The sequence below is a fragment of the Typopeltis vanoorti genome, chromosome 9 (genome assembly GCF_054136105.1).
Source record: "Typopeltis vanoorti isolate ZY-2024b chromosome 9, IOZ_Tvanoo_1.0, whole genome shotgun sequence".
Taxonomy (NCBI): Eukaryota; Metazoa; Arthropoda; class Arachnida; order Uropygi; family Thelyphonidae; genus Typopeltis; species Typopeltis vanoorti.
The window spans coordinates 131304360-131327647 of NC_143557.1; the positions used below are offsets into that span (position 1 = coordinate 131304360).

The 23288-nt window shown below is 36.7% G+C and overlaps 1 protein-coding gene across 1 annotated transcript; it reads right to left on the minus strand.

The window, feature by feature from the left end:
- On the minus strand, positions 1 to 23288 carry LOC150103561 (uncharacterized). The gene is made up of 5 exons (XM_090398528.1): positions 23226 to 23288; positions 14472 to 14577; positions 4978 to 5085; positions 4287 to 4385; positions 1 to 415 (listed from the first exon to the last, which is right to left on the minus strand). Exons 3-5 carry the CDS (start codon positions 5051 to 5053, stop codon positions 54 to 56), a joined length of 537 nt encoding a protein of 178 aa, XP_090254654.1. The 5' UTR covers positions 5054 to 5085; positions 14472 to 14577; positions 23226 to 23288; the 3' UTR covers positions 1 to 53.

Genomic DNA, 23288 nt, shown 5'->3' on the forward strand with positions numbered 1-23288 from the left:
TGTGTCTGCATCGTTTTTTTTTTTTTTTTTAAATAGTGTCACTATTAATAATGTCATTTGTATTCTTTGACTACGGAATCATATGAAGGCGGAGGAGTCTCCTGTTGATATCCATGCGTAGTTTCTGAATACTGAAAGTTGAAAGAATTCGTTGAAAGCTGCAGTGGAGCAGGTGGTGAAATTTGAATGCGGCTTGATGTTTGCGTAGGTGGCCTGGTTGTAATACGAAGTGAACTTCTACTGATGACAGGCATAGTTGCCTCTGGGAATCGACGTCTGCTAGTAAGCGGACTGCTACTATCTGTCAGTAAATGAACCCTGTATTTACAGCAATAATAACATATTACCACTACAATACCAACAGCAATTAAAATCCCGAAGGCAGCTCCTGTAGTAGTTGTTTGTTTGTCTTCAGCTGATTAAAAAAGCAAATAAATAAATAAATATTAGCGTACATTTATAAGGAATATTTAACTTGATGAACTGAAATGTAAGGCACCATAATTAGTTAACCATAATACGGATTTAAGTCATGCAAATATTTTATTGGCATAAGAAAATATTTGATTGAGTGTAATCTAGGGGTGCACCCTGGATAACGCTAATTGAGCTAGAGCGATTTGGCAGCCAGTCTAACACTTAGTACTCCTGGCTAAAGCATGCAGTCAAACAATGCTGATTTTTCTAATTTTATTGATGATGCTAACAAAAAATTGAGATTTAGCCTTAAGATGTGTCAATTGAATATCGAGGGAATTAACAGAGCAAAATGTGACTATCTCTGCAAAATAATACAAGAAAATAACATTGAGGTTGTGCTTCTTCAAGAAACGTATGCTGAAATCGAAGACGACCTTAATGGAAGAGGAAAATTAACTGGTTACACTCTGATTGGTGTTACATACCACCGGAATTATGGCATTGTAACGTATATTAAGGATGATATAGAAAATGCTTCTGTCACGACAACGAGATGTGATAATGATACCCATCTTGTGAGTGTGAAAATTCACAACATAACAAAAGTCAATGCCTATAAACCTCCTTTAACATCATTGTCTATAGATGTGATACCTACTTATCAACATCCAACAGTATGGATTGATGATTTTAATAGCCATCATGAAGAATGGAAGTACCGTGATAACAATGACTACGGTATTGCCCTCGTTCAATGGGCAGAAATAAATAATATACACCTTGTATTTGATGCCAAGGATAGAGATACCCTTAGATCAGCAGCATTGGAAACAGAGTCTAATCCGAACTTATGTTTTGTTTCATTAAACACAGATGGGCAACCATTACCAGCAAGACGATCTGTACTTTCTAACTTCCCGCACGGTCAACATCGACCGGTGTTACTAGTAATTGATATGACACTACCTATAGCAAGATCATTTCCACGACCGCGTTGGAATTTTAAAAAGGCCAATTGGAGAAATTTTGCAAATGAATTGGATAAATGTGTTCGTTGGATAGAATTGCAGAGTACAAGAGATTTGTAGGAGCGATCACATTAGCCTGCAAAAAAAATATCCCTAGAGATTACAAGAAAGATTATGTCCCCGGATGGAATGAAGAGACTGAAAATCTCTATAGACAGTTCCTTAAAAGTGAAGATCCTGAAATAGCAGATTAATTACTACATAGCCTGAACTCATCTCGAAAAACAAAATGGATTGATACGGTTGAAAACCTTGACTTCAAGCGATCAAGTAGAAAAGCTTGGAATCTTCTCCAACAACTATCCACAACTAATCTACCTAAAAGAAAAGGCATAACTATCTCCCCTGAGAAAATAGCTGATCAAATTGTTAATATGTCAAGGGCATCTAGGGACCGTGAACGTATTAAGAAAGAACTTAGAGCTTTAAAAACAAATGCCCCTGCTTTCTGACAATATGCCTTAATCTTCACTATAGGTGAAGTAAAAGCCTTCTTAAAGGATATCAAAACGAGCAAGGCCCCAGGCTTCGACGGTGTCCATCCTGAATATTTGATTAATAGAGGACCAAATACTATAAAATGGCTCTCCGAATTCTTTTCTAATATATTATTGACTGGCCGACTACCTAGTCAGTTTAAGAAATCAAAAATAGTTGCTATTCTTAAACCTGGAAAACCGCCCAAGGAGGCGAAAATTTAAAGACCTATTGCTTTATTGAGTTGCACCTATAAAATCTTAGAATGACTTCTGTACAACAGATTGTTCATACCAATTATGCAACATGTCCCGATTGAGCAAGCTGGTTTTAGAGAAAAACGTGGTTGCTGTGATCAAGTGCTCACTTTAACATCATACATAGAAGATGGATTTCAGAAGCAAGAAAAAACATCAGCTGTCTTCTTGGACCTAACAGCAGCCTATGATGCAGTATGGCATGAAGGTCTTATATGCAAATTTCTTAGCACTGTTCCATGTAAATGGACGCGCACTTAATCTCCTCCATGCTCATAGAACGTTTCTTTCAAGTTCTGTTAGGAAATAAAATGTCCCGACAACGAAAACTTAATAATGGTCTTCCACAAGGGTCAGTATTGGCGCCCTCACTTTAAAACCTATACATATGACATGCCCGATACCATCTCACGCATGTTCTGTTATGTTGATTACACTGTAATTGCCATTTGACACAAAAACATTAGTCCGGCTGAAGAGGTATTTACAAAAGATCTGAAAACAATAGGTGAATATTACAAAAAATGAAGGCTACAACTCAATTCATACAAAATCGAAGTATCAAGCTTTCACCTTAATAATCACATGGCAGATGTCACTTTGCCTATCTACTTTGAAGGATGTTTACTACGACACAATAAGTTTCCAAAGTATTTTGGCGTGACCCTGGACCTCACAATCTCTTACAAGCAACACCTAACAAACTTTTCCGATTAGTTAAGAACCCGTAACAACATAATACAAAAACTAATAAGCACAACATGGTGGAGCAACAGTCGATAATCTACGGATTACAGCTCTTGGTCTTGTTTTCTCTGTTGTCGAATATTGCTCACCAGTGTGATTAAATAGCACACACGTTAAACTTGTTGATAACTAATTAAACAATAGAATGAGACTGATTTCTGGCACAATTAAATCAACGCCCACACACCGGGTTCCATATCTTTCTAACATTGTTCCACCAAGTCTGCGCAGGACTAAAGCTCTCTTACAGGAGTATAAGAAAATCTTGGAGAACACAGCCTTCCAAATACACTTAGATCTCCCAGACTTAAGTGTACAATACAACGATTGAGATCAAGACATCTACCACTACAATTGGCCCAACTACTATTACAATCTAACTTCGATCTGAAGCAAAAATGGCTAGAACAGTGGGAGAGGCAGACAGATGCTATCACAAAATTTTCTCTGAACAAATTACAAGAAAGTTTTGATGCTTGCTCACACCTCCCACGAAACTCCTGGACTCAGTTTAACAGAATACAAACTGGTCATGGTGTATGTGCGGACATGCTTTATAAATGGGGTAAACAACCATCCACACATTGCGATTGTGGAGCGCAAAACAAACTGTGGACCATATTGTGACCCAGCGTTATCTTAGAGCATTCGGGAGACAAATTGGCCTTTTTAAGTGTTACACCCGAAGCTATGAACTATTTGACCAATATTGATGTAACCTTTTAATTTTATTGGTTTTTAAAATGACAGTGTATTGTACTACATGTTTTGTTATTCATGCAATAATAATAAATAAATAAATAAATAAACAACCGAAGAAACAGGTAGATTCGACAATGAAACGCGCGGTATTCACGTACATGATGTAAAGTGTTGGATCTAATTATATTAATGATATAGTAAAAATAACTTTATAAAGACGTTTTAAAAAAATAAAATGAAATAAATATAAAAATAATTCTCGAAATTATGAAGAACTATTTACCATAAGAGTGATAATTGAAGCCCATTGTTTCTATTTAGATTCGTTCGATGCACCAAGGTTTCACAACTTTCTTTGAATTTCAAAATAAGCTCCACAATTAATTTAATATTAATTTATTTTTTCATTTATTATTTATTTATTTTATTTTATTTTTTAAATCACCTATCCAAGTTACTTTTACTGGAATCTTAATGTATTTAGATCATGATACCCTGCATCATCTATATCTAGCGTTTCATTGTTGTTTAATTTGAAAGTCATACCGGAAGATGGTCTTGCTACTATGTCGAAACTTTATACTAATAAAAATATATACGTAAGTTAAGCGTTTTGTGTTGAAAAATATATTTCAAAGTAGTAAACAATACCTACAGAAATGATACTGACAAAATTTGCCGTAAAATTTGTCTCGACATAAGCATACACCAACAGCACATCTCCCACCGTTCTGACAAGATGGAGTACATTCACCTGTATCAAAAGACAAAATAATAAAAATAAGGAACATAAAAAAAATAATAATTAAGCAGAACGATTCCTAGGACAAAAAGGTGAGAGCAGACTCATAAACTCTCGCGCTTTTTTTTAGAAATAATAATTTCTCAACGAATGTGCTAGAATTGCTGCATTAGGATGATTAGTTATAACTCTTTGTTTTCACATTATACTGCTCTGGTTAGTGTTAGTGCTGCAGTTAAAATGATATTCAAATTCTGGTTGATCTGACATGTCTCTAACTTGTTATTTGACAACGTGAATAAGATCACCTTATCTCATTGCTTCTGCTGCAAATGTACGATGCTGATAGAGGATAGCAGTGTATGGAAGATGTAATACGATTGCATACGGTAATATGCCAAACGGAATATTTTCCACAACTACATCAGTTCTACATTATTACTTGTAATAATGTACATGAAAATAAATTCTCCCCAAATAGTATGCAAATAAATACTAACTTTCGAGCGAAATTCTTATCACACATTCTTCACTTTTTGTCCACGGAGTCCATAAATTTCTTACATTAAAATAATTGATCACAAATAATGAAATTTTCACTTACCAAGAACTACAGCGACTAAGTAAAGGAAAGAAAGAAGAAATCCAAAGAAAATTTGCTTATATATGTGACTGACCATTTTCGTTTAAAATGATGAGAGAAAGAGAAGCACTGAAAGTAGAAAAAAAGAGAAAAAAAATTACTTTTAAAGCTTGTTTTGTGATATCAAGACACAAGACAATGGAATGTCATCTAGTTTTAATTAATAGATTCTTTTCACGTACAAACCTGATTATTATCTAACCTTCCTAAATATAACTTAAAGTAATCTCTCTCTCTCTCTCTCTCTCTCTCTCTCTCTCTCTGAGTCATTATTCATTCTTTCTTCTAAAGAGTTATGAGCTTTTTAACTATAAGTTTGTTATCTAGTCTCACAAACTTTACCCGAAAAATCGGCCTTAGAACACACTCAATTAAAGGTTGTTGTTGTTGTTGTTGTGATATTGGAAGTATAGTTCTTCTAATATAATATTGGATGATTTAGTTTGAGAATAGTTTTATCAGTAGATCTGCTAGATAAGATTATGGAGTTGTCAGCGTTCCTGTTGCATTCCTGTTGAGTGTTGTCATTTGCTGGACCTCCTTAATATTTGAGAACAAAAAAACAACAGTTTATTTTTGTAACTTAATAATGGTTGGTCTTCTGTAGCCTATTTATTCTCTTATTGATCACATAATGAGAGCAGATAATCAGTTTTGTTGAGGCTAAATATGTCATGTGTCTTTTTAAACCAGGAGAATTTTATTGTATTTCTAGAAGTCATGTAGCTACACATAAAATGGTTTTCTTTATACAGAACAAGCTGCAAAATTAGTTGCTCATGTTTGTTTCTTTGTTAATCTTTTTTTTTAATTTTTCAGCCCAGTTGTCGTTTTGTAATTGCATGACTAAAAGAAAAAATCAAAATTAGTACTACACTGAATATATTCGAAATTAGAACACATCATAGAGTATTTTACAGTCCACAAATATCTGGCTATTTTTATTTTTAATATCTATAATGAATTTGTCGTGTTTGTGACTACCAGAGTAGTTAAAGTCAGTTTGTGACAGCGTAGCAGTTTACAGATGAGTTCGGAGTTCTGCACAAATATAAAACCCATCGTAGTCTTATATTTTCGAAGAGTTCTTCTAAGTTTCTTCTAAGAGTTCTAGAATGTTCAGATGTGTAATTTATGCCAGACTGGTGTTTACACTTGAGAAGTTGCGTGTGATGCAGAATGCCACGAATGGCTATGCACGGGATATGTGAAAGTGTGCGAATGCTTCAAGCAGGAGTACAACCAAGATAAACATAAACAATTATGTAAGTCGTAAAAAAGCATATGACAATTTCTTAATAGAAAATAAAAGCTGTTCAGAACGATAAATATGGACTATACTGGAGTGCAAACCTGCATTTAGAAAGAAGGAAATAGAGGAAGTTGGATTGATGCAAAAATCGGGTGTAAGAAGAGAGTACACGCCATTGTCACTGCTATTCATCATATGTGTATATGGATCCCCATCATGAAGAAAGTAGCATTGAGCCTGATATCCAAATTGGAGATATTAACCGTACATCGTTACTTTATGCAGCAATGTTCTTCTTCAATCTTTTGGTTCTGTCCATTGGACGAAGGTCTCTCCCATAATTTTCCAGACCACTCGGTTTTCTGCCTCTCCCATCCATCTCACTCCTGCGGTTTGTTCCGGTCCATCACTGGTCTCCACTCTGTTGTTTTTCTAGTCCATCTCCCGTCACTGCATCCAGCAATATGGCCAGCCCATCTCCACTTAGCCTGTTTAATGTATTTTACAATATCCATGACACCTGTGTGAGATCTTATCCAGGTATTTGTCTTCCTATCTCTTAATGTTACTTTTAGCATACTTCTCTCCATACGATGTTGTGTTGTTCTCAACCTTTTGCTTAGGGCTTCTGTTAAAGTCCATGTTTCTCCTCCGTATGTTAGGACAGGAAGTATGCAGTCGAAAGCTTTCCTTTTTTAGACTCATAGTGATGTCACGCAGCAATCTTATATACTTGTATATACTTAAATTACAGTATATACTTCAATTTAGTCAGCGAAACCTGAAGATTCGCTGACTAAATTGAATGACCGTTGTAATAAATAAATTTTGTATTAAAACAAGTATTATGCTATCCACCCAATAGTTTGTCGATATATATATATGTGTGTGTGTGTGTGTGTGTGTGTGTGTAGAAAGTTTTTTACCTGAGAGTTTTATTTAATAAGGTCAAAGCACCTTTTGGTAACTTGTTTTGGTAAAATACTTATAAGCTCTGTATTACTTTACCTTGGTATTTCTAAGCCTGGCTCCCACTGATGAGACCACAATAAAGGTTGAAACCGGTCTGGGTAGTAACCCCTTGCCTTTAATGCATAGCAATACCAAGGTTAAGTAATACAGAGCTTATTACACCTTTACCACGAGTTGCCTAGACTTGCATTACCTTGTGAGTCAGTTAGACTCACACTACGTGTAGGAGCAAACTTGACTTATTTTTCTGTTTGCTTACTTGGGAAATGGAGTACAACCAGGTTTAAAATAGCTTGGTATCTTTATCATATATATATATATATATATATATATATATACACAAAAGTGTCTTAGAAGACCAAGGCGTAGATTTGACGTTACTGAAGACCTGAGAGATAATTCACTGATTTGGAGGAAACTATTCGATACAGTCCGTAATATTGTACACTCTTTATGCGGAACTCTCATAGCTTTCTCTGAGAGTACTCTCATAGCTTTCTCTGAGAGTACTCTCATAGCTTTCTCTGAGAGTACTCTCATAGCTTTCTCTGAGAGTACGTACTACGTAAGCTATGATCTCATGACCGTACATATCAGGAATTTGGTACGATTGCATTTTTGTATACGGTACTATTTTGTCTAGAATAAATGCGCCAAATAATGTAATCTAGAACAGTATTTGGCGCATCTACTGATCTACTATATTCCTAATATGAATATAAATCCGCTTATCAATTTGAAAGTCAACAGGTTCGCATTCTATCAGCTTTATATTTTAAGGCATTTCAAGTCACGTAAGCGAAGGTTTTTTCACTTACCTAAAGGAGATCAAAATTTACAAAATTGAATCCAGTTAAGGAAAAGGTAAACACTAAAAACCGAATTACAGTTTTAAATCAGTAAAACCGAATAACTGTTTAATACTACTGTAGTATCTAACACTCGGTAAATAATAAAGATGCATTTTCAGTACTACATAAAACGAATTCGGACAATGGTTGGTAATAATCAGATCGATAAGATATAAAACAAAACAGATGATAATGACTTACAGGCTTACACACATACACAATGGCATTTCTGTGTCCTCCGATTATGACTTATTTCTCGACCTTTGGCCTAACAGTTTCAAAATAATTGGTAAATTTATAAACAACCAAGCGAATGAAGATATTAGATCAACTAATGCATTCACTGATGGCTGTTTTTCCTACAAAGTTCTTCATGTGTTGTTATTAATAATATTCGTATTTAAAAATAAGTAATAACTTCTAGAACATTCTCTATTAAAAGAATCCTTGTGTTGAAAACGGGAATTGAACCCATTTCTTTCTATCCGATCGGAAACTTTTATGTCATCCTATAGAACTGTGAATTTAGAAGGTTAAGAACATTTTTAAGAAATAGGAACGAAAATTAAAGAACCAAAACTTGGTAAATTGCTAAAACAACCTGCTAAGATTTATAAGGTCTTCTTTTGTTTTGCTGTTGTTGTTTTTTTGTTTTTGTGATTTTGGCATTTGGTTCGAGCTAAGAAATTAATCAGAAGTTATGACTTCGTTGCTGGGGATCGGTGTAGGCTACTATCATTCCCGAGAGTGTTCTATGTCTGTAGATGTGTGTAGTCTCCTCCTACGTATGAGACTAACTCGCTAAAAGACCTAATAAAGGTTCCTTGCCTCATAGGCAGGAATAGCACCCATGTGTTTCCGACCAAAGGACTTCGTCTATACCGACTGAACTCCGAAGTGCTGCTCACCTAAGTTGGATTAATTAAAGAGACAGCTCCATTACAATAAAAGCTATGGATTTTTTAAATCCTAAGGATGAATCGTATGGCTTTTGATGTGCTTATTTGCAGTCTTAAGTATATGATATACTTCTATTGGTAGTGTAACTGGGTAGCAACAGTTCTGGCTATTGTTTTTGTTTATAGACGACGTACGTCTTTTCCTAATTACAGTATAATTATTTATATTTTAAACCAAAGGAAGAAGATAGGATACTGTTGTTCACAGACCACGAAATAAATGCTTCCGATATTAGCTTATTTGAATGCTTTACGTCTATATACGGCAAAAGAATTGTCAGTGCCCTTGACCATTTTGTTTAATTTGAGTCTCGGGTCGGGGTTAGTCCCGAGGGGGTGGAAAGAGGGGAAAATAGTTCCACTGCATAAAGGAGGTTCCAAGACTGCTGTTTTAAATTACCGACCGATCAGCATATCAGGAATCGTTGTCAAGGTCTTGGAGAAATTAGTCAAGGGAAAAATACAGGATTGGATAGATGAAAATGGGATACTATATGGGGAACAACATGGTTTTGTAAAGGGTAGATCATGCCTCAGTAAATTGCTCACGTTTTATAACACATAACAGTGATGGGTTTACGGTGATTCTACGACCTTGCTAAGGCCTTTGACAGGATAGATACCACATGGAATTCTAATTAGTAAACCGCAGCATATGGGGATAAATATAGGGTTAGTGAGTTGGATAGGAGGGTGGTTGATGGAGAGATATCAGAGGGTGGTTTATTCAGGAGTAGATTCCAAAAGACTTCCTGTGACTGGTGGTGTGTCTCAGGGGTCTGTTCTTGGACCACTACTGTTCAATTTGTTCATTAACGATATAGGAAAGGATCTGAGAGGAAGTGACCACATGTTTGCTGATGATGCAAAGTTGGGTAGGGCAAGAGTAAGTGCACAGGATGTCAAATTTTTGCAAGATGATTCGGATAGTTGGAGGACTGGGCTAAGGAAAATGGATGTCAATTTAATGTGGCAAAGTGTTAGGTTACGCATTTTGGGGTGAAAAGATTAGCAGCAGTATATCACATTGGTGGAACCGTACTCTAGGAGATCGATGAGGCCGGGAATTTGGGAGTGTTGGTGGATAGGGAGTTGAAGTTTAGGGGGCACATTGCAAAAGTGGCTAAATCAGCTCATCAAATCACTTGGTTGCTGAAAAATACTTTAACAAGCAAAGACAAACAAGTTGTTGTTCCTCTGTATCGAGCCTTGGTAAGAACTCATCTAGACTACCGTGCCCAGATATGGGTGCCAAGGTTTCTTCTTGATGGGGAGGAGGTGGAGAGGATCCAGAGACGAGTGACCAAGATGATTGTAGGTCTATGAAATGAACCTTACGAGAACAGGTTGAAGATTTGTGGGTTGCAGAAATTGGTTGATAGGCGGAAAAGGGGTGATATGATTGAGACACTGAAATTCCTGAAGGGTTTCTATAAGATTAATTCAGAAGATATTTTTGAGAATAGGACTGGTGGTGGAAGGACTAGGGGCCATACATGGAAACCGGGCAAGAATGTGATTAGCAAGGGTGTTAGAGCTAGATTTTTTACTTGGAGAGTGGTGAATGAGTGGAATAAGCTGCCAGAGTCTGTTGTGGGTGCCATGACTGTGAATGAGTTCAAGGCGAGGTATGATAGATACTGTGTGAATGGCGAATAGTCGTTCTTGACATGCTGTTAGGGCTTGCCTCGATGAGTTTGGACTCCCTGGAGTTGTCCGTGATAATAATAATAATAATAACATATATATCTATCGACTCCACACACACACACACACACACACACACAGGATAGGTTGTAAAAATTACAATACTTTCTTGACATTTGTAGGTAAATTATAAAGTGATTATTAGCATTTATATATCGTATTATATCAAACTTATCATTCATCACATATTTATTATAACTAATTGTATAATTTGATGTGTGCGCTTTTATTCGATATTAATTTTATTTTGTTTAATTTTATTGGTTAATTTTATTCGATTTGAATTATAAGTTTCTTGCATCTATTTCGGGCTTCAGTATAAGCATTGAAGGTGGATGGAGTTCTTGATTTGAGCCTGTTGTAGTATGCTTAATTTTTCATTTGTACAGCCTTGGCACATCTTTTGGAGAACCTGGGTTTAGTTAGTGGACAGCAGTTCTGAGTAGTGTGGGGAATATGTTTTCATGCCATTGCGGATTACTTTGGTGATACGTTCGGTGCATATGTTTGGATTGGAAGACCGGAAACAATAGTCCAACAAACGGAATTAAGCATTGCAGAGATTGCTATGCTCCATGTCCATGGTCGCCAAGTGTAAGCGTTGTTGCATGGGAAGGAGATGAGCACTAGATTGTGGTCACTAGATTGTAAGACTTCTGAATGAGGAAAATGCAAGGACTCACAGAGGAGATGGGCAGCCTTCTGAGGGGATGGTGCAGAACATCAGTAGAATGGAAGTGACGGAGGCCATGAAGAGGATGAGGAATGGAAAAGCGGTGGGCCCCGACAGAATTCCAGTGGAGGCATGGAAGGCACTGGGGGAAGAGGGAATTGACCTGCTGTGGGACCTGTTCATGAAAGTTTGCCAACAGGAAAATATACCCGAGGAATGGAGGGAGAGTACTCTTGTTCCCATCTACAAGGGTAAAGGGGATGCACAAGACTGTAAAAATTACAGAGGAATAAAGTTGATGTCCCACACAATGAAGATCCTAGAAAGGGTTCTTGATGGTAGATTGAGGGAGGAGGTGGAGATTGCAAAGGAACAATTTGGCTTCATGCCTGGTAGATCAACAACAGATGCTATCTTTGGGTTACGACAGATGATGGAAAAATATCGAGAGAAACAAAGGGAGCTACATTATCTATCTGGAGAAAGCATACGATAGAGTGCCAAGGCAAGAAGTCTGGAGGTGTCTGAGGGAGAAGAAGGTGCCGGAGAAATATGTCAGGTTGTTGCAGGAAATGTACAGAAATGTGAAGACAAGTGTTCGGACCTGTTTGGGACAGACAGAAAGTTTTCAAGTAACAGTTGGCTTGCATCAAGGGTCAGCATTAAGTCCGTTTCTGTTTAATATTGTGATGGAGGGTAACAGAGGAGGTGAGAGAAGATGCACCTTGGACAATGCTGTATGCAGATGACATCTTGCTGTGTGTAGATTCAAGAGAAGAAGCGGAAACTAAACTGGAAAGATGGAGAAAAGTACTGGAAGAGAGAGGTATGAGACTGAGCAGAAGTAAGACAGAGTATATGTGTTGCACAGTGGGCGGTGGCCAGGAGACAGACCTGGAACTGGAAGGAAATGTCATCAGGAAGGTGAGAGACTTTAGATACTTAGGTTCGACAGTGGAAGAAGATGGAGGAGGTGAGAAGGAAGTGGGATGCAGGATACAAGCAGGTTGGAGGAACTGGAGGGAGATGGCTGGAGTGTTATGTGATAAGAGGGTGCCGATCAATCTGAAAGGCAAAATTTATAGGACAGTAGTGAGGCCAGCTATGACATATGCTATAGAAACTGTGGCCCTGAGGAAAAATAACATTAGCAGGATGGAAGTAGCAGAGATGAGAATGCTTAGGTGGATGTGCGGTGTGACCAGAAAGGATCATCTGAGAAATGACTATGTCAGGGGAACAGTGAAAGTTACGAACTTAGGAGCGAAAATACAGGAGGCAAGGTTGAGATGGTTTGGTCATGTGATGAGGAGAGAGGACGAATATGTGGGAAGAAGGGTCATGCAGATGGATGTGCAAGGAAGGCGGAAGCGTGGGCGGCCAAAGAAGAGATGGAGGGAGCTGGTAGAAGAGGACTTGAAGATGAAGAACTTGGATGTGGTGACAGCCCAAGACAGGAAGGTATGGAGGAGACTCATAATAAACAGTGACCCCACTTAAGTGGGAGAAGCTGCAGAAGAAGAAGAAGATTGGTATGGACGAGATCTAGAGTATTTGGAGAGTGTTACGGGTTATCTTCTATTCTGGTTACCGTATTTCATTTGCAGCAAACATTTGTGTGTTTTAATGAGTACATTTTTACTCTACTATATCTTATATTGAGAATGAATGATATTTAACAAGCGATGCAATATAGTATAAGTTTACTTGATCTACATTGCGCCACTAATGCTCAAACTGAAACTCGAATTTCCTTCAACTACATTGCAGTTAAAGTAGAAGACAGAAAACTTAGCGATTGTCTTGGATAATCTATGTATTTATTTAAACAGCTAATATTCTGAATAATAATAAAAAAACAGAACTGAGTGATAAATTGCTTAGGACTATATGGAGATGATTCCCAACCATATTAAAGATCTCCTCTCTTCATGCGACACACTTTAAGGGAAGAAGCGATGTCTTGCATCAAGGGGCCGTTCACTGTTGGAAGATTGGCGTTATGATACAAGGGATGTCATTTGAAACATTACAAAATCTGTTCGAAATATTTTATTTATATGTGTACAGTCATATGATCTGAAAGAAAACAAATGTGTCGAAAGATGTTACAGATGTGATCAGAAACATGAGTGCCCGCTAATCTTTTATTCAACAAATATTTGACATTAATTCAACTAGAGTCACTTCCACACAATATTCATAATGTGTACGAAATGAACTTCCTTTATGAAATTTTGACAACACACGTTGACTATTAATACTTTTGATTAGAGGATCCAATTACAACCTCATACGATGGCGGTGGACTGTCCGGTTGGTATTCTTGTGCACTTTTCGAAAGGTCAGAAGTGAATGAATTTGTTACAGGTAAGATTGCAGCTGAAGATGGAAGTATGGATGGAGGGGAATTTCGACGGGTAATGGGAACGAAGTGCACTTGCTGAGGTGGCAAGCTTGTAGTTGTGACATCCCTGTTACTTGTTATCAAATCTTAGGTCGGAAAACAAACGTTGAGTATACGATTGAATGCATCTGCTGGCCAGTTGACAGCCTTTGATATTCAAGTTGGGTTTTGATATTTTCGATTCATTTTTATATGGTTAGGAAGCCCTGCTCTAGTGAGCACATATGGAACTTTTCAACACCTCATGGATGGATGTTTAACATTTTCAAGTCAAACATCCATCCATGTCCACAACGAGATTCGAACCCGCAATCTGTTGGTCCAAGAGCGGGTAAGCTAACCACTCAGCCAGCAATGCCGGCGAATTATCCTCACCTATACGTCGTTGATAAATAAGCAATTCCCGTAGGGCAAAAAAGACTTCATGGATGGAATGCATTGACTTCGCCAAAGAATTTTCTTTCACTTTACACACTCTAAGAAACGAAATACATTTTTTTCCAGCATAAAGGGAAGGATTCGTTTGAAAATTATTTTGTAACTATGGGATGAGTGCTTCTACAACAATTTTGTCCAAGAAGTACAATTTGTCTATCAAAATAGATCACATCGTAAAGAGAAATTGCTTACTTACCAAGAGCTGTGGCAGCGAAGAAAAGAAGATAAGGAATTGATCTTAAGGTAATCTGTAGATATGCGTTCGTATTCATCTTTCGCTAAATGATTCTAAAACAGAAGCACTGAAAGTAGAAGAAAAAAAAATTAATAACACAGAGTGTCATCGTGTTTTATCTGTGAAGTATTCGATACGTTACAGGTGCCTTTTTCTCGTTCTCTCTCTCTCTCTCTCTTTTGCTGTCTTGTCTTTCTCTCTGAGTAACGCAGAATCCCCAATTTCTTGGTTTTGATTTTAATTTTACTGTTCAAGTGCATACTTAATTAATCGTTTTTTCCGTTTATCCATTTTGGAATCCTGTACGAAAGTTGTAAATTTCAACTGCCACTGATTTAAACTATGAAGACAATCGTCTTCATAGTTTAAATCAGTGGCGCACCCAGATTGATGCCAAGGGGCCCTGGCACCCCTCCCCCCAAAAGAAAAAGGGGGAAAAAAAACACCAAATATTTTCCAAAAATCTTTTCCTAAATTTAAAATTCATTTTTTAAATTTATGCTGCGTCGTGTCTTCTATTTCTATACCACTTATGAAGCTATAGGGTCACATATCCTATAACTCTCGGGAATCACGACCGCTGTGAACACAAGGCGAACGAAGTAGTGCTCAGGCGGACCGAGCTTCGTTAGCCCGAGCTGGGTCCGAAGAGTTCACGGGTTTCATGGATTGGCGATCACTGCAGATACTCATTAGTCATAGGTCGTATGCGATGCGTAGTGTGTATTCGCAAATCGTCTGCTTAACTCTCCCCCCCCCCCCAAGATTAAATCCTGAGTGCGCTACTGGCTTAAATAATACTTCTGATACTATCTTGTTCTTCGGTGTCATCAGTATTATTTCAAATATATTAGAATAACAATTTTGCACACATTTTTCTCAAATTGATCGAGACAGAAAAGAATAGTTGATATATTCAAGAGATCGGTATATTTTTGCACAGTGCAGTCGTTTAATTTTTTTTTTTTTTTGATGGCAACGAGGTCACCATCAAAATAATGTTTAAAATAAAATTTTTTAAAAATATAAAAAAAAGCAATTTAAAACGTTAAGCGTATCATTTATTAATAAAACATTTGAAATTTATTTAGAAATTTTTAACATAGAATATGAAAATTAGAAAATAAAAAATTGTAAAAAATTTAAACAAACTCGGAGATAACAGAAAAACAAATAGACAAAGTACGTCAGCAAAGCATTTACAGCGATTAGCAAGCTAAGTTAACAAAGGAAAGAAAATATTGAACATTTTAGACGAATGATTTCAGGCACGTGATGTAAGATTCGTATGTCAAATTTAAAAATGTTTTGCTCATTTTTTGAATCTGTTTGAATCGGTATCGCTTACAATTTTCTTTGATTTCAATGAAGTTGCCATAAAACAATATTTAAAATAAAATAAAATAAAGAAAAAAATAAGATAAGTCGGCCAATCTGGCCAGCCGTCCTCGTTAGCGTATGCAATTTCCAGCCAAAAGGGACTGTGGGTTCTAATCCCACCATAGGCATCGATGTTTGTGATCGGCCTATTAATGCACCATGTGGAAAGGGCATCTGCGACCCAATCACTTCTTCTGGAACGAAGCTTCACTCCCAAAACCTGGTGAAGTAAGGGTGTCACTATACGGCGTCTACGGACTTCAAATGTGTATTCTTTTTATAATCTGTATCTGTATCACCAAATACTTTACAATAGAGCAAATAGACCATATTGAAATAAGTATTCCAACAGCACTAAAATTTAGAAAAAAGTTAGCATGTGATCCATATTTTGTCCATGATCTTCTAGGCGTTACATTCCACTAGAGAGTGATAATATTAATCAGGAATTTAGACTTTTAATAGCATCATTACTACTACTACTACAGATACCTTTATTAAATGCACAGATCTAGTTTGTCTAGTTAACTACTTACTTCCCAGTCTTTATTTTTCAACCTCATTTATAGGTACTCGTGATTGCATTGCTCTTGAATATTTTTTACCACTGTTCTGTTACCGCGTATCATTCAGCAATCTTTCAGAGTAATTACTCCAGACATCTAAACATATGAATGAGCTCGGTTAGCCTAGTGGCTATGAGCTTCGCAACCATATGCCTGGGGAAGAAGTGTCCTGAGTTCTATTCCCTTCACCGACTTGAGGAGCTGAAGGATCTTAATCAGCCATAGCCAAATTAACCGGTTTTGGGCATGGACAGCAGTGTTTTCTCGCCAGTTTATCTGGGGTTTTTCCTCCCTCAAGCAGGCAAACCGACACCGTGAACACACGTAGCTACAGCCATAGAATATACCCGGAGGTATAAGGCTAGTCATCTTATCCTCGGGACGGTTTAAGGTGCCTGGTCCTACAAGGGCTTAATATAGCTCTGTAACAGGCCAGTAGACCTAATACGTAGAAGGAAGAAGATACTAGTGTTGTGTCCCAATTTACGATTTCTACTCTAATCTTACAAATTCCTTTTATACTGTATATATTCTTCTAACTTCTATGCACAAGATTTTACCAAAACTTATACCAGTATCTAAGTTATTGCTCCCCGTAGTACCCCTAATATTTGTATTTGTACTGCGCCTTTTGGGATATTTAGTTTAGGATTTACATACATAAACAAGGAGAAAGAACTCAAATATATCTGAAAGTGTAACTATTGCAGTCGTGACACTTAACTCGATTCTCAACTTAAATTTTTCGCGTGACTAAGTACAATATTTTCAAGTGGTTATCAATTGCACCATTTATGTTGGCATAAATAGGGAGAAAGTCAATCTCGAATATCTCTTAGTATTTTTAAATTTCCCGCGTGATTAGGTACGATGATTTTAAGCGGTGCATTGGATTAGCAACATCAAACAACTCTTTTATCATTGAACAAAAGGTTTATTAAGTTTCTAAACATGGTACAATTCAAATACTAAACTAATATACTTATAGACTAACATTAAATTATTACAAGCAATATGGCTATTTGTGATTATGCCGCCATACACATTAACACATAAATTCACCTGACGGGAACAAATTAGATCGATTCACACTATCTGATTATTCATACTGAAGTAGATTAACAAATCATTCAGTGCTCCAATACATACTTATGACAATTCAACTTTCCTACACATATAACAGACATTCAAATTTTTCAGGATACGTGAGTACTCAATTCACACTATTCCGTTATACCGTTATTTGCACTAACACACAATTATGTCATTTTAAATATCTTGTGCAATATAACAGACATGCAAAATTACCTTAGGACACTTAATCATTCACAAATCTTTAACACCAGTCAATCTACTCATAACATATTCTATTATAAACTAAAGTCCTAGTATAACTTCAGCAGTTCCGTATTGGAATTACGATACTTTTCACAGACAAATTTCTAGCTAACATAGGTTATGATTTACAGTACCTTTCTTGAGCTCTTCGTATGGGCCTCTATCCTTTTCTGAACGAACCTCTGGTATAACTTCTCGTAACTCTAACACACATATATTTGATCTACTATTAGCAACGAGGACATCGATCTCTTTACAGCTTTCTGCTTTGCGTCGAAACGAAGAAGATTCCTCCATTTCTAGGACTCTATGGCAATTTTTCTTTGCTTCCTACTCGGGAAAACGGGAATCGAAGTCCCGCTCACTTTCGTTTCCTTATTTTGTGGCGAGAAGGCATAACCTCTATCTCACCCCTCAGGAAATCCCCCGTGAACTCCGCCGAAACCAAACTCAAACCAAAAGCGACTGTAAAAAAGTGTGTGTGAAGTCCCGTGTGTGTGTGTGTGGGGGGGGGAGGTTACCAACCCTTTTATAGCTGAATTCCTAACGGCACCTTTTCTTACTTCCTTTCTCCTCCTTCTACTTGTTTTTCAATCATCGACCAATTAGGTTGGCGTTTTCCCGCCAAACGTCATTTGATTGGCAAGCCCGTAACGATGTTTCAATTCGGGGATCGGCCCTAAGCGATAGCTTTGCTCTTCTTGTGCTAGCCTGACTTAATCCCCTTTCAAACGTTTTCTATGAATTCTACTGAATAACTTAATCTCTCACATAACGTATTTTATGACTCACCCCTTTCTACTTATTTACTTAACTCTCTCATTTTTAATCGTATTACAATATTAATCTATACTTTCCTTTGTTAGCTACTTAATTAGTTAGAATTCCTTATTTTAAGTCATATTACAATATTAATACATTCCTTCCTTTATCAGCTACTTTAACAACAACCCTTATTTTATACATTTTACTAGATGCAAGAAATTTTCCATTAAATAATTCATTTTTTTATGCAGGGGTTTTACTTTATGATATTTATTCTTCATGTTACACCATGATAGCTGAGAATACTATATTCCTAAGATATCAGGTGTAACACTAGACACATATAGCACACGTCTAGTGTCTATATAAATCTGCCTATATATATGTATATATATAATGATACGGTTTAAATAAATAAGAAGACTAAATTGATAAATAAAAATGATATTGCCGTTGAAGTACCTACAAGTTAAGAGAGGTTTTTTTTTAACAATAGCATTTCCTTGTGCAATGAATATTATTCCAAATATTGCTATCAGTATTTTGGCTTGTATGAAGCGAATTACGAAATCTAGTGATAATCATGTTTGTGTTACGTATAAATAGGAAACTGAGTCATCCCATAGGTCATGTCTCCTTTCCATACAAACTAAAATATTGTTCTACAATGTCGACGTTACACACACACACACACGCACACAGCAACAGGAATACATATTTTACTTCAAACAACTGAAGTAGAAAATGCTCTCCTATTCAAAACCTGAAATATGATAAAGCAGCTGAAATAGATGATATTTCACAAGAAATGCTGAAATATGGAGATATAAACGTTTTTCATGATTCACAAGGCCTGTACAGAGGTTCGAATTCTGGATGATTGGAGTAGAGCTCTCATAGTACCCATCTATAAAAAAAGGAAATTAGGCTGTTGAAAGTTTTACACTTGGTTAGATTATAAATTAAAGATACCAAGAAATTATATACTTGGTTTAATCCTTTATCCAAGTGTAGGCAAACAAAGTTTGCCTCTGATGTATCACTCAAGACTGGGCAACTCGTGGCTAAGGTGGTATAACTTCTCATCACTTGCCTTAGCATCCTATAATACAAAGCACATCTCCTTGCAGACATGTATAATGCTATGCATTAAGGGATGGGTCACTACCAAGTTGGTTTCTACCTTTATTGAGGTCTAATCAGTGGGAGGCAGACCCAGAGGTGGTGATACTAAGGTGGAAGTAACAGAGAAATCATATTTCCATATACCAATTGCCAAACGGTGTCACACTATCTATCTATCTAACTAACTCTAATCCAGAGTTGTTTTAATAATAAGGTGTGACACCTTTTGGAAACTGGTATATGGAAATATGACTTCTCCATTACTTCCACTTGAGTATCACCACCTCTGGGTCTGGCTCCCACTGATGAGACCTCAATAAAGGTCGAAATCGGTCTGGATAGTGTCCCCTTCCCATAATGTATAGCATTATACATGTCCGCAAGGAGATATGCTTTGTATTATGGGATACTAGGATACTAAGGCAAGTGATGAGAACTTATACCACCTTTGTCACGATTTGCTCCAGTCCTGAAAGATACTTCAGGTACAAATTTGTTTGCTTACACTGGGATAATGGATTAAACCAAGTATATAATTTCTTGGTATCTTTAATTTAAGAAATAAGGCTGTTATAATTACAGAGGAATTTCTCTACTGAGTATTCCTGGTAAGATATATGCAACTATACTCTTTAGAAACGGTTAAGCAAAAATTTTGGAATTGAAGCTTGGAGAATAAGTTGGATTCAGTCCAAATTGAGGTTGTCGAGATTATATTTTCAATTTAAAGCAAATACTTGAGAAATCTTGGGAATATAACAAGCATATGTACTTAATTATATAAGTAAAGTGGATATTAGATCCAGCATTATTTCAAAGCCGAATATAGAAACTATGAAAGTTTCGTAAAAATAAGTTGACCAGCGAGCTTACGGGAATACACTCCCCGATATTCACGAGTTATCTTAGTGCGGATTAATTAGAAGACATGGGCGCCATCCAAGCGTCTATATATTTGCCTTTTAGTAGTCCATTTTTATAAGGCTTTACTCGGCTGAAAACTGTTTCGAACTGGTTGGTTCTCCTCAGAAATCAGGTAGAAATCTTAAAAGAGCAAATAACTCTCGTTTATTACTAAGAAAATTGAAATGTCAGAGAAATGTATCTTTCGTAAGCGAACTGTCGGTCGGTGCTAAAAGAAATTACTAAAATTAAGAATTCAAATGACTTTAAAAGGCATTTCAAGTTCTTTAGTACTGAACTATCCTGTATCCCAGCCAAAGAACCAGTGATAGAAATCCCGTAAAACAAATTCATTCACTTATTCAATAGTAGCATGCATGTTTTATTATAAGGATGATAATAAATCATCCTTATAATTTTTTGTGATATCTGTATACCTATACAGATATCACTAAAAATTTCAATTGTAATTGTTGCTCTAATGCTAGTTAACTAATATCAATTGCAATAATCATCTGACCTTTACAATTACAACTGAGTAATATGATTAAGGCTTCAAAACGTAATTTTATCAAATCTACGGATAAGATAACACAACTCAATGTCAAATGTGAGGCATTTGAACGATATTTGTAAAATGTCAGTTGTATTTATTTGAAGCCAACGTATCTGTGAAACTGTATTATTTGAAGTCACCTCCGTTAATTAGCTTAAAATAGAGTTCATTTGTTGTAGAAGTATCAAATGTTTACCATTTCCCAATGATTTATACGTGGCGTTGATATTTGAAATATATTTCAATCCCTCTATTTTTATTAGTCTTAAATTGGTCGATAGAAGTAATTTGCATGTACGCTGCGAAAGTGATGTTTACGTATATCTACATAAAGGTTTCTAATTCTATTGTGTAAGATGCGTAACTGTAGTCCTAAAACAGTCTATCAGGAACGAAATTGCCGTCATCTGGGAGGCTTTTACGGACACACAGAACTTCCTTTGTGCAGCAATTGACCGAAATATTTGATGAAGTCTTCTAATATCTCAAAGACATCATCTACATGATTTCACGCGAGGAAGAATTATTGTAAAACTTCAAGAAGGCCGCAGAATGACTGATTTTGACAGAGATTTGGAATGTCAGGTAGCATTGTATCCAAGCGCTCGGCAGCGTTTCAAGCGAATGGAATGTGTTCCATATGTTTGCTTAGAGATCATCCTCGCCCTACCACGCAGCACGGAGACAGATGTTTGGTTATAACAGCAAAACATAATCGACGCACTACGGCAGGTCAGCTTGAAAGTCGGCTCTTCAAGCATAAGTACGCAGATATTTCGACAAATTGTGACAAGACGTCTGCAACAATAGGCTATCCACCCAAAGGCCTTTAGTCTGCATTCCTTTATCCACAGCTCATCGTACAGCACGTTTTCAGTGAGCTGTAAAGCGTACGCTAATGTACTCTTTACAGATGAGTCGGTTTAGTCTTTCCTCCGATTCTACACAATACTTGATCTGGCGTGAAACTGGTACTGCTTACTTTCAGGACAATGTTCTCGAAAGAGAGAGATACGGCGGTGCTGAGGTACAAGTGCTGAAAACAGGGACTGACCGGTGAACGATACTGCAACGAAGTTCATCAACGTCATATTCGATTGTTCAATGCTGCCGTAGGAGAAGAATTCATTTTTATGGATGACAATGCCACACCACATCGTGCACGAGTAGTGCATATACTTCTGGAGATCGAACATATTAATCGAATCAAGTGCAGCAAGCTTCTTAGATCTGAACCCCATTAAGCACATTTTGGGGTGCAACAGGGAGACGCATTGCTGCTCGAAGAAGGAGTGGACCAGTTTGCATCAAGAATTCCTGAATCAATTGATACTAAGCAAGGTACGACATTGTGGGAGCTGCACCAGAGTTCGGGTGGACATATTCCATACTGAATTGTCTCTTCCCATAGTTTTCTGTAAGCACTGTACATTAATTTCTTAACTACGTCCTTAAGAAATTTGTAAATTTTGCCAAAAACGTATTCCAATTGAATTTGTACGAAATTTATGACACATTTTTATGTGTGAAATATAATTTATCAGCATGTTTTGGCAATGGATTTGTTTCTAAAATTTGGCTTGAAAATTGTTTTCCATGCACAAGTAAGAATTTAATTAGTCCGTAGCTTTTGGACACTAGTGTATTTTCATGCATTGGACATTAGTGTGTGTGTGTGTGTGTGTGTGTGTGTGTGTGTGTGTGTGTGTGTGTGTGTGTGTGTGTGTGTGTGTGTGTGCTCGAGCCTTCTTTTCTTGTTTTTTTTTTTCAGTATTTGATTTAAAACAACAGTGGCACACTCTTATAAGCATGTCGTACTATGAAGCGTAAAGCAAAGTTACTGATAAACAAATGTCATTCTCTCGTCGTCGTGGTAGAGTCTACTGTAAACAGCGATTTCTCCTGATTCGATGCATTCCTGTCAACGAATACTTGACCGAAAAAGAATTCGATACGCAGCAATGAAAACATTTTCAATCAAAACATTGAATCTTTACAAGCAGTGTTATACGATCAGCACATAAAGATCAAGTAATTACAAAACTAAAATGTCTAAGTTACTTCAGGGAATATCTCACTTACCTAATAACTAACTTTTGTTTTCGGATTAAATTCAACAACCCAAAATATTAAACGAAATAAAAG

Excerpts from the sequence above, each read along its gene's own strand:
- LOC150103561 (XM_090398528.1), bottom strand. The coding sequence starts at position 5,053 with ATGGTCAGTCACATATATAAGCAAATTTTCTTTGGATTTCTTCTTTCT. Across the intron at positions 4,386-4,977 it reads CTTAGTCGCTGTAGTTCTTG|GTGAATGTACTCCATCTTGT; the intron begins GTAAGTGAAAAT and ends CTTTTGATACAG. Across the intron at positions 416-4,286 it reads ATTTTGTCAGTATCATTTCT|CTGAAGACAAACAAACAACT; the intron begins GTAGGTATTGTT and ends TTTTTTAATCAG.